A 13,318-nucleotide genomic window follows, 5' to 3' on the forward strand; every position below is an offset into this window, starting at 1 on the left:
TGTGCTTTTTTTTGGAGAAAAGGGAGAGCGTGTCACACACAGAGCTTTATGTCTCCGAAGCTCTGTGATAATGACCAACGATTCATAGCGCGCTTACTCAGCATCTATCACATCTGCTTTTACAGTTTGGCTTGAAGTCGACACACCCATCCACGACGAAGAACACATATAAAAAGAATGGAGTAAGTGATAGATCACTATAACTGCAGGTGCCCTCTTAATGATACAATATATGGAGATGCTAACAACTAGAACATTTGGTTTGATGCGAGCTACAACACTTTTTACAATTTTTTCCTTTTGCAACAAAAATATTTTGCCATGTAGCCTTTGAAGATAACATTTCCAAACAACCTGCTGTGCAACATAACAACGCAGAGCATATTAATAGAGTGCAAAGCCTCAGACCTTTTAAAATGCTTTTTTCAGCTGTTTATCCATGGTCGTGACAAAAGTTTTGATGAGACACATCCATTCCAGTCACAATCTTGCCACTTTATTAGGTACACCTTGCTAGTACCGGGTGGTCTTCTGCTGCTGTAGCCCATCTGCTTCAAGGTTCGACGTGTTGTGCGTTCAGAGATGGTATTCTGCATACCTTGGTTGTAACGAGTGGTTATTTGAGTTACTGTTGCCTTTCTATCATCTCGAACCACTCTGCCCATTCTCCTCTGACCTCTGACATCAACAAGGCATTTCCGTCCACACAACTGCCGCTCACTGGATATGTTCTCTTGTTCCGACCATTCTCTGTAAACCCTAGAGATGGTTGTGCGTGAAAATCCCAGTAGATCAGCAGTTTTTGAAATACTCAGACCAGCCCGTCTGGCACCAACAACCATGCCACGTTCAAAGACACTTAAATCCCCTTTCTTCCCCATTCTGATGCTCGGTTTGAACTTCAGCAAGTCATCTTCACCACGTCTAGATGACGTAATGCATTGAGTTGCTGCCATGTGATTGGCTGATTAGCTATTTGTGTTAACAAGCAATTGAACAGGTGTGCCTAATAAAGTGGCCGGTGAGTGTATATCACACAACACTCCACAATATGTATTACCTGAATGTTGTGTGAGTATCCGGGTTTAATTTCACCAGCTACAGTAGATATAGAGAACAACCACACTTGAAATAAGTCATTTGGCTTCATTCTGTTGTATTTTAATTAACAAATAAGATAGAAAAATCTGCCAGTGTTGCTTCCATAAGCATCACTTGGACTTTTCCAGGAAAGAAAGACTACCCTCATGTATAGAGAAAAAGAAAGAACGTTTTTATTTCTGTACTTACATAGAAAGGGTAAAACTGACACTTATTTGAAATATGGTGTGTTTTTATAAGTGGTAAGAACTGAGTGAGAGAAGAGCTGATTAATCAGTCATTCAACTATTTTGATAATTCATCGTTTCATTTTCATTTTCAGGCAAAATGCCAAATATTGGATGATACCAGGCTCTCAAATGGGAGAATTTGCTGCTTTTCTTGGTCTTACATCTCAGTAAACTAAATGTTTTTGTACTGTTAGTCAAACAAAACGAGACATTTGATGACGTCCCCTTGTGCCCTTGGGTATTATGATGGACATTTCTCACTGTTTTCTGGTATTTTATAGACTAAATGATTGATTGATTAATTAATTAGAAAACAAATAGACAGATTAGATAGATACAAAATAAAATCAATCAGCCGGCTGACAAATCTTCCATATAGTTTTACATGCTTCGGTCTTTCCTGCTTAAATATCCCTTTCGCTGTCTTTTAAAATTGTGTAGACACGAAGGCTGAGCGGAGGCTATCGTGACCCTTTAATGCACTGTGGCCCATATTCATAGCCTCGAGTTTCTGTCCACTCAAATGATTCATATTACATCATATTATTTTTTTCCACCAACAACAACAACAAAAGATACAGTATATCTGTGCAACTTTTTGCGACTGGACAAAATGGTAGCTGAGTGTTTGGAGTGATCATCCCACCTCAGAAAGACTTCATCCATTTGTCTGATTGAAGGGCCCTTAAAGGGACAGTTCACTCCACAATCAAAAATACACATTTTTTCCTCTTACCTGTAGTGCTATTTATCAATCTAGGTTGTTTTGGTGTGAGTTGCCGATTGTTGGACATATCGGCCGTAGAGATGTCTGCCTTCTAATATAATGGAGCTAGATGGCACCAAAACTCAACAGCAACGTCTGTTTCCAGAAATCATGACCTGGTTACTCAAGATGATCCACAGACCTGGTTGTGAGCAGTTTTCATCCCTGATAATGCGACACTGTGAACAACAAATCTGTGTTTGAATCAACAGGATGAGAGTTAGTAACGTTAGCTGTTAGCAGCCGATGGGCAGCACAGTCCTGACTGGCTAAATAGCGGCGCTACTGACATTAACGGAGGTGCCATTCAGTTATTATTATGAGACGTTCAAAGTCTGCTCAGGAAAAGGGACTATTGGGTGAAGGTAAATCACAACGTTATCATGATGTATTCAAATGTAATCTCGTAAAATTAAGTTATTGGCGAGAAACTTGAATACATCCAGTTGTTTGAAGGAGATGTTTTCACATCAATATAAAATAGATATTAGAGAGACAATTATGACCCGTTTAACTTCCTAACAACTTACCAAGACTTTTTTTTTAATCAAAGCAAATATTTAAATATTCATAATAATTTGAATTGTGTGTTTTTATGCAAATAGCCACTATAGATAACAATAAAAAAGTACAGTACTGTGTTCACTACCCTCCCTCACAGTGTAATTCGAACACTGTACCGTGTATTTAATGTTTTTTGTGTAAAATATATTGAACATTGATGAATGACATCAGATCTAAAATGTTATTCCTTCATGTAGCACATGAATTTCAAAAGTGGCAGATAACATTTCTGAGTGGTAGACAAAAAAAACACTTGTCTGCCACAGTGGCAGGCCGTGAAAAAAGGTTAATTTCAGACCCTGAGTATAGGTCATAAATCCTGCCCGCCCCATGTTAGCGGATGGGACATGGGCCGAACTAAAATGTCAAAGTAAACGTCAAATACATTTTTCCCAAAGATTGTTTCTGTCAGTTTAGGTAGTTCTCATCACGCTGATGTATGATCAAGTGTTCATTTTTCTTATAAGTTTGGTTTTAATTAGTCATTTGGTGCTATAAAAAGGAGGGTGAGACGTCATGATTGGCAGCTGTGATATTCTGTCACTAACAAGCTGCAGTTGGTCGGCTCGATACCGCGGCTCGATACCGCGGCTCTATACCGCGGCTCCACCACCCGATCACTGCTGACAGACTCTGGCTCCAAATGACGTCAAAATCTCAAGATGACAGCTCCCGTATCCGGGATATTTTGGCTTCACTTTTGTACAGTGGGAGGAAGCGGAGACTCGTCTTCCATCTTTATACACAGTCTATGGGAGAAAAAAAATATGTACTTTTGATTTTGGGGTGAACCGTCCCTTTAAGCAAGACACCAAACCTCTCCCTTCTGCAGCGAGATGAAAACTGGACCACATGTGGGTCCATGTATGAAAAGACTCTCCATGCTTCACTCCTTCCCATTCCTTGAATCGTCCATATTAATTAGCTCTGTGCTTGTTTAGGAGCTCATCTATATTTCAGCAGCTCGATTCATAATTCAAACAGGAAACTTGAAAGATCAACTGAGTTGTTACTTTGCCACTATTAGACGATTGCCTGTTGTGCCTTTCCGCTCCGGCTGGGGACGGAGAACCGCTGTAGCCGTCAACTGTCTGGGAGAATCTGAGAAGTGATGTAAAATAATCGGTTATGACATGCTGTAGTGTTGCATTGTGGGCCACAGGTGACTGTTTCTGGCTTACTTTCAAGGGGAGACGGTGCAGAGTCTCGGTCAATCACCTCGTCAAATAGAGGGTCAAATAGATATCAGTTCTCTCTCTGCTTGTCTGTGAGTATGTGTGATTGTATGAACATGTGAATGTGTGTATGTTCCAGCCTCGTAGTACACTCTGCAGATGTTGTAAGTGTGAATTTGGCATTTCATTGGTGCAAGAGGTGTGAGCCACTGGGGGAATATTGCTTTGACGGACACACACACACTCTGCAGAAGTCTTTCTCAACTTGTTTACATTTTAAAAACCACATTAATCTAATTGTTTTAACTTGTTTTCAGTGTGAATTAGTCCATGAACGTCCTCTCTGGACCAGAGCATGCACTATTGATGCTAGCGGAGTGGTGATTTGCCTTTTAGGGAAATATTATCATCTTTTTTAATGCTGAATATTAAAGCAAAGTCTTAAACAAGTAGGATTGAGTCAGCCTTGTTCCACTGGACTGCTTCTAAAAAAGAGTGGAGAGTCTTTGAATTCCAGCATCGGACATGATGAAGTGAGAGGACTGCCTCGAGATGTTTGCTTTTGTATTCGTAGTTGAAAACTATAAAAACCCTCGGTGGCGTAATCTGAAGCATGTGAGAGATGCTGCTGTTGCCTTTTGCTTCTTGGAAAAGAAGTAAAAATGTCTAAAGCTTAAACAGAGAATAAATAAGGAGTCTTAAGAGGAGGGAGAGAAAATGCAAGGTCAGTATTACAGAACAACAGACGCATCAAGAAAGGCCCTTTAGATTTAGAACAGGTCACAGAGATAGAGAATTGTAACCTATAGAAGAATGTGCACATAAATATGCTAAGCTTGGACAGATAAACATGGGAAAGTATCATCATGTGCCTATGGTGTGTTTCCTTTATGGAGGCAGATCAGTCTCAATATTAATGAATGCACACAGACGGATTTACAAATGTATTTTGTGATTTATATATAAATGACTCTCCACAAAAAATATTTTTCAGCACACACAAAAAAAGTGATTGTTGTTTCTAAATGTAAAAACAAATCCACAAAAAATGTGATTCACAAATATATTTCAGATGCACACACAAATATTTCTTGTTTTAAAATACATGTAATAGAAATGCACAAATATATGTATTTAAAAATAGGCAACTCTGTAGATTTAGACATTATTAGTTTATTATTAGTACAACCATGAAGTTATTGAATATTTTTCCCAATACAAAATCACCAAAATAATGCAAAAACATATTATTATACTACAATTAAGTGTTGTAGTATAATCAGGAAGAGGCCATTAATGTGTGAAGTAATTTTGGTGGTACTACACTGCATAAGACTGAAGTTATTGAATATTTTTCTCTTTTCGGCGTTGTACTTTGTAGACGGTCCCTGACCAATCGTCTCACAGCCGGCTGCGCATAGAGACCAATGTTATGTGTTCAGCTCGGAGAACGGCTTGTTCTGATTAAAATTAGGTTGTAGCTCGTTGTCTACCTCATTACGGTTAGAAAGAGCCGTCGTTTGTGTTTTAACAACGTTTCGTTTATGAGTTATTGATCCGGGAAGTTCGAATCTGTCAATATCTTTCCAACTTTACCGAAGTTAGTTTTTCTGCAGTCATGTCTTCTTCCCTGAGACAAACTCTTTTATCGCTTCAAAAAACTACCTACTGATCCGTGTCCATCACCTTCAGTTACAAAGCAGCACCGTACTTTTTTTTCTCTCATACAGTGCACCGTACTCATACGCGCTCTTACGCAACTTCCGGTTGCTGAATATGAAAAACAGGCGTTTTTTCGTTTCTGTCTTCTAGTGATTTTATTTTTTGTTTTTAGAAATAAAAAATTAAAATCAACCCGTTTTTTAAGTTTAGTTCATCCCCTTTTTTGACCCTGATAAAGAAAAACAACCTTGCATTTAACATTTTTTTTTTTAAATTTTAAAATAAAAAAATCAAATATCAAAACCTCTATTTTTTTTGTATTTTAATATCCTTTTGTGAATGGAGAATCAAATGACCAAAAGACACACTGACCCAGGTTCAACAGTTTGTATATAAATGTAACAACATCCAAATATGTTTTTGATGAAACTTGCGTACATTTAAATACATATATGTGGATTTATATTACATTTATTTTAAACAAAATATATGTGTGTGTGCATCAGAAATATATTTGCAAATCTTATTTTTCTATATGTGAATTTTCTTTTACATTTATATACAACGATAACTATATTTGTGTGCATTGAAACACATTTTTGTGAAGAGAGAATCATTTATATATAAATCCTTCTGTGTGCATTCATTAATATTGAAACGTATCTGACTCCATATTCCTTGAGTTAAAACATAAGTTTTAAGCAGTGCAATAAGGCTGGGAAACCGCAGCGAAGAAAGAAAAGACAAAGTGCCTCATTTACCAAAGGTCCTTAGTCACACATTTTTCGCTTAAGACAAAGTGAAACAGCTACACGGGGAGAAGAAAAATCCATATTAATGTCTCAAATACTGTGATCAATTTCTTAAATTATCCAAGGCACAGAGCCCTCAGATATCATTTTCATTTTTTTCTCCACATCTTCTTGATTGATCCTCGGAATTAAGGGATAACGTCGAAGATAATTGTGTACCCCCACCGAGGAGATTATAGTTTAGTTTCTCTGTCTGTCTGTCAGCAGGACACCTCAGGAAGAGATTTCTGTTAAATTTGGTGGACAGGACAGCCTCGAGCCAAGGAACAGATGATTAGATTTTGGCGGTGAGCTGGATCTAGGACTTCTTCAATTAGACAATTATCACTTTTAGCTGTGACTATAAAACCAACAGAGAGGGAGTGACTTGAATTCACATTCACAAGGGTGTGTTTGCAGAGTCACTATCAAGAGCCGTCTTCTTATAAATGAAGCTCAAAAGATTGAAGAATTTGGAGTGTTTCCAAATATCTCTTTGCTTTTCTCAGCCTAGTAGCACTTTACATTTTGTCTCAGGATCCAGAACGGCCTGTTCTTTTGTTTTATTTTTGTACTGTTTGTGTGAATGGGATTGAGGTTAGGAAAACAAGAGCAGGAGGAAAAATGAGGACATTTCCTCTGGACCGGTGAATTAAAGGAAATTATGAAAAGTGAACCACTTTGAAGTGTTTTTAGTGTATTTAAAAGAATAGTTTGGCATTTCTTTTACTTGTTTTCTTGCACAGAGTGAGACAAAAAGAGCAATACCACTGTCACATCTAGAAACGGTTATCTTAGCTTAGCATAAAGACTGGAAACAGGGGGAAAGTGCTAGCCTGGTTCTACCCATGATTTAAATATTTGCCTACCAGCACCTCTAAAGCTTCATGTATATTTTGTTTTATAAATGCAAACTCATCTGACTCTTGGCAAGAACGCAAATAAGCATATTTCTCAAAATGTCCAACTATTCCTTTAAACCAGGTGATTTTCTACTATGTTGTATCAATGCTTGCTGCTTTATTTAGTTAGTGCTGTAGTTTCTAAGGTCTCCTATAGGTCCTGTCATTGTGTTGATCTTCTTGCCTTTGGAAAACAGTTTGTGCATCCAAGTGCTCTATAAATAAGATGGATTTCATTATTGTTCTTAAACACTCCAGGATCAGGTACTGTTTCTAGCATTGTCCTGTATAGTCTCATTACAACTAATGACCTGTTTCAAGCTGACCTATCAAACACTCTAATGACACCTGACACTGACGTTATGAGGACAGACATGTGTCACAACATCACCGCCCTCCTACCGATGATCCTAACTGACCTTCTCTTTCCTCCCTCCCTCTCCTCTTCTCCCTTCCTCCTCCTTCTCTCCTGTCCAGATGCAAGGTGTGCCGTCCCCCCCTCCTACCATCATCACCATCATCGCACCCACGTCCACCCCTTCCACGCTCCCTCGTACGACCGTCCCACTCCCGAACGTCCCACCTACGACCGTCCCTCCTTCGACCGTCCCGCCTACGAACGTCCCTCCTTCAACCGTCCTTCCTTCAACCGTCCCTCCTTCGACCGTCCCTCCTTCGACCATCCCTCCTTCAATCTTCCTTCGCACGAGCGCCCCATCTACGACCGCCCCACACACGTCCGTCCACCCCAAGACAACTGGAACCCCCATCTCCGTGTGAACACCGGAAATCAGATCTACATGTTGGACCAGGAAGAGGTATTCTACATCACACACCAGGAATACACTGATACAGATACCGGTTATGCACCAGTTAGTATTAGATACTCACAAAACTTCAGGGGGGACATTGATCATGTGAGAAATAAAAATAACTTATTTTTCATCCTTTGCACTGATAGAGGACTTACTACTCTAATGTAAATAAAGAAGTATATTTCACTTATTTTGACCTCTAACACAGCTGGTACATTTTTCTGTCTGAGTTTACCCGCAAAAATAAAGGTTAAATAACCTTTATTATTAAATATATAACAAATATTTCCCTCTCCCGTGATGCAGTCTAGGTATTAGATACACACGGCATAACCTTTAACTCGTATTATACAGTAAATATACACACACAACTTAATATACTGAATTATGGAACATTCACATCACATATTACAGGAGTAATTTGAGCTGCATTTCATGTATTAAAGGTGCTATATTACTAAAGTGTATTATTATTATTACATTATTATTATTATTATTAATATTATTATTATTATTATTATTATTATTATTATTATTATTATTATTATTATTATTATTATAACTATGGTTGGGTTCTGATGATAGCTGATTCCAATTTTGATCAGGTTCCAAGTTTGTAAGAAACCAAGATTTGTCAAGTTCTGAGTCTATAAAATGACAAAAACCTGCATTAATTGTTAATTAATTTAAGAGCAGTATAACATGCTGCAGCTATAAACACGACACTGACTCATTATCACTTTATAAAGTTGCTTATTTACACATCCAGCAGACACAGAGTAACATTATCATTCATTAGGAGTCATGTTTCTGGCCACATGGTGAATGCAAGTCCAATATTCACTCTAATGTTAGCTCTGTTTTGGTCTCCACCAACTCATGAGGGAAATGTATTGTTGTTCATGTAAAAATATCGACTAGTGCAGCTTTCATGAATATTTTATCTCTTCTGTCATTTAAAAAAAAAAAAATCTTAGCAAAGAACAAGATACAAAACATTCACTGTTTTTTAACAAAATCGCAGGCTTGTGACGATATTATTATGCCGATATTAAGACGATTTTATCTAACTTACTATCTAAGAGCCACAACGATTAATCGATTAGTTGTCAACTATTAAATTAATCGGCAACTATTTTGATAATCGGTTTGAGTAATTCTTTAAGGAAAAATAACCCTCAATATTCTCTGATTGCAGTTTTTTAAATGTGAATATTTTCTGGTTTCTTTGCTCCTCTATGACATTAAGTTGAATATCTTTGAGTTATGGACAAAACAAGAAACTTGAGGACGTCATCTCGGGCTTTGGGAAACACTGATGAACATTTTTCGCCATTTTCTGACATTTTATAGACCAAACAACTAATCGATTAATCAAGAAAATAATAATAATAATGATAATAATAATAATAATAATAATAATAATAATAACAAAATCATAATAATAATAATAATAATAATAATAATAATAATAATATAATAATAATAATAATAATAATAATAATAGTTGCAGCCCTAATACAAATAATCTCTATAATCTGTGCCCTGTAATGTGCATTTAGAGATACATTTGTGGAGCGTTAAATTTTCATTCACGTAACTTTGACTTTGAATCGACGATCTCGACTCGAGTAAGCACAATTGGACGATATGAAAACAGAAACGATCGCCTAAGTTTTACATTTTTGAATGTCAATCTTTGCGCATAAATATAAAGTAAATTATAATGTAATTCTTTGTAGTTAACCCTAAATAGACTGGGAAAGGGTTTGAGATGATTCTGATTTGATACTGGATTCAGATTCTTACCCAACCTCTAGTTCAAAAGAGATCTTTTATTGATCAATACGTGAGGAGGAGTATCTCCATTCTGGTGTGTGAACATAACAGAAATATCTCACAGAATACTTCCTCATGTCTTTTTGGGTAAACGTAGGTTGACAGTGTTCTTAGCATGGCCGGTTAAATAGGATAACTTCACACAGTCTTTGTGCTAGTTAAAGGACCCTACTTTTCAGCTAATATCTGTTAAAAAAGGAGGTCAGAGAGAGAATGTATCCAGAGTTGTTACCAGAGACTCGAGCTTCCCTGGATCACTGTCGCCTCAGGCTCGCTTTTGGGGGTTCAGATTCAAGGGCAGTTGTTAATTCTGTGGGAAGTTGTCTGTGGTTGGTAATCCTCTGCATTGTATAACTGGATCATAACTGTGTAACCATAACCTCTTAAACTGTGGGATTTATCTGTGACATACGAGTCTGTGAGTTTGTTTTTGAATGTAAAAAAGTTGTGGCATTTTCTTGAGTGCTTTTAGAGTAGAGTGTATTAACTTGATTTTACATGCAGTTGAAAATAAGTCATAATTTTATTAGCTCAGTAAATGCAAGACAACAAGTGTTTTCATTGGAGAAACAGCAAGAGTTGTGCTCCTGTGCCTCCTCCTGCGGCTGTAGTGCAAACTGGTGTATTTAGGCTGCTGCTGGTGGAGAAACTGAGAAATCCTGAACCGATGTACAATATATATTATTCCAGAATAACTGACACCAACCGCTGACTTTACCAGGTATACATTTTTTTTTCATTAGTAATGGTGGAAGTACAATGTGCTGCACAATGCGTGAGGAACCACAGACACTATATTGATAGTGTAAAGATAAAACATTATACATAAGTAAACACAACATAAAACAGACACATAAAACATGTAAGTAATAAAGAAGTAAGAATTGAATATTGAATATTGTGCTCGAAGTGGAAATCAATAGGTGCCTGTACTCTCTTATTCACATGTTGGTTTGTGTATCGGCCGTTATCAACAATCTCTTGCGACTTATTCCTATTTATTAATTATTTCTTGAAGCGTGTTACACTGTGTCAGTCATAACCAGCTGTGGTTTTATTGCTATTGTTATACTTGGGCTATGCATCTTCTATAGTAGGCCTATAATACTCCAATAATATTCACACGGGAACATTATATATAATGTTCCCGTGTGAATATTTTAAAATTTAAAATTAAGCTGTAACAAAGTAATAAAATTGCATGTAACAAATTAGAGTATTTTAATTAGTTTATTCCAAAGTAAAAATTCTACTTGGATGTAATAGTAAATATTAGGTTTTTCCAAAATGAAAAATTAAGTTGTAACAAAGTACAAAAATTGTGTATGGTCTTCATAATGAATAATCTTTTTACTTTGTGTGAATGTACATTTTTGACTTTGGCCAAACAAATATTTTGATTTATATTAAATCATAATTTATGGTTTCAACCAAATCATAAATACAATTTGAGAAAAACTAATAAATTTAGATGTAACAAATTAGAGTACTTTTAATCCAAAGTACCATTTTTTTCAGTGTAGGGTTAAGGTGGTGTCAGGTGGTCCCAGTCAGGATGCTCCTACATATTATGCGGCAGGATAAGATACATAAAGAGACACAATCTGAATTTCGACAGTGAATAAAAGATATTAGGAGATACTGGGTTTGGGAGTACTACCTCAAGGGAATTTTAAGGTTTTAATGCAATTTGACATCAATTTTGGACCATTATTATTACTACCAGTTAAATGATTATTATGTTATTTACACATATCACAGCTATTATATGTGTAGCCAAATCCTAATATAACTTATTCCTCTGAGCCATTGACTTCCAGTGTTGTCAGTGACATGTTACTTCATAAACAACTTGGGCACTGTAGCTTATTTTGAATCAATCCCACATACACTGTCACAGTGCCATAAATACTCACTAGAGCACCCAATGTGTAATAATCCGCAGCAGAAAATAGTCCCCAACAAATCAACTCCTCTTTGAGTAATGTTAGCTAAAAAGTGCCCAGCTGTTTTAAGAAATTACAGAGCGTCTTTTTAAAATGAAATAATTTACTTGTGACCCATTTCTTGAGATGAATGTCTTCGGTAAGAACCAGTGTGCTTGGTACTGAGGTCCACAGACGGGGTGGGAAGAGAAGGTTTTCCTTCGCAGTGTCCTGGCTTAGTTTTGAACAGTCTTTATTGGCACTGAGTATAAAGAGAATCTCCAACTGGGGTAAATGTGTTGTTTCTGTGTTTAATACTGCACCATGCGGATGGACATGTTAATTAGTTGTTAATTAAAAGAACATTATGGACAGCAGGTTTAAAGTGCTTCAGGGTTGACTGTTCCCTTCATAGTTTAATATAAAGATAACTTACTGCTTCATTATTTGCTCACTTATTAGATAGAACATTAAAAAAGCCAGTTTAAGACATACATGTGTCTGGAAATGTTTTAATGAAAGCAGTGTTCTCTTTCAGCCTGCATGTATCTGGGGGATGGTTTAACAGGAGTTCAGTTTTAACACATTCACTGCCGGAGAGCTTCGCAGTGAAACCGTCATCTTCTGCTGTTAAATATAATTGTTGAGCTTTTTCTAATTTATTTTTATTCTGTGTGTTTTTCCCCCAGTTGATTTTCAGATGACTAGAAATGGGCATAGCAGTGTGTTAGTGTTGATTAACTTGACTATTTGTGTACGGATGTACCAAACGCAGATAGCGCATCACTGCTCCTGCTGCTGCTTGTGAAATCTCATCTCGCTCTCTAGGCCAGGAGAGGGTACTGTTCTTCAACTTTTCTACCTCTGCTTTCCCACAAAACTATTTCCACACACACAAAATTACACACTTTAAGGCGAGACTGCTGATTCATAACACCACTTATAACACCACCATAAATGGAGTCTGTTATTAGACTATACGCTGATATATTGTAGGTATTTCATTTGCTTTAAAGCCCTAAACTCTGGCACATCAGCACTTTATAGAAGTATCTGCACATCTGGACATGTGGCCATACAGGTTATTATTATATTTTATATACTCTGTTTATTACACAGTATATACAGCGTTTGATTTAAGCCCTGCACTGAGGCAAATTCCTCTGTTCATGTTGGGTGAGTCAATAAAGTAATGAATCTTTATGTGCACACGGGTGGCGACTTTGCTGTAGTGTGTGTGCACGGTTGCCAATAGTATTTCAACTTGTCATCACTCAGAGGAATAGAGCGCGCTGTGATCCCGATAAGAGACCTGTACTTGCTCTGGAGGGATTGAACGGAGAGCCCAGTTCAATTAATCAGAGCCCTATCCCTGTCTAATTGTGCCAATAAGGCAGCAGCTGTGAATGGATCGGAGGCAGGACTGACGCGCTGATAGCCGTCACCTCGGCGACGGTGAAAGGCGTTAAATATTCATGCCTGTCACTCACCTCATGCAGAGCGGGTGTCTCTCTCTCTCTCTTCTTCCCTGTTTCGCTCGCACACACA

The 13,318-nt window shown here is 37.3% G+C and overlaps 1 protein-coding gene across 8 annotated transcripts in view; it reads left to right on the plus strand.

Moving 5' to 3' along the window:
• Positions 1-13,318, plus strand: part of syngap1b (synaptic Ras GTPase activating protein 1b) — a 175,629-nt gene that overhangs the window by 38,170 nt on the left and 124,141 nt on the right. For all 8 annotated transcript variants that reach the window (XM_074652670.1, XM_074652667.1, XM_074652668.1 and 5 more), the window contains exon 2: positions 7,669-8,009. In XM_074652670.1, the coding sequence (XP_074508771.1) occupies positions 7,669-8,009 (341 nt within the window). The remainder of the gene's footprint in view (positions 1-7,668; positions 8,010-13,318) is intronic.

Source organism: Sebastes fasciatus, chromosome 12, assembly GCF_043250625.1.
Source record: "Sebastes fasciatus isolate fSebFas1 chromosome 12, fSebFas1.pri, whole genome shotgun sequence".
Classification (NCBI taxonomy): domain Eukaryota; kingdom Metazoa; phylum Chordata; class Actinopteri; order Perciformes; family Sebastidae; genus Sebastes; species Sebastes fasciatus.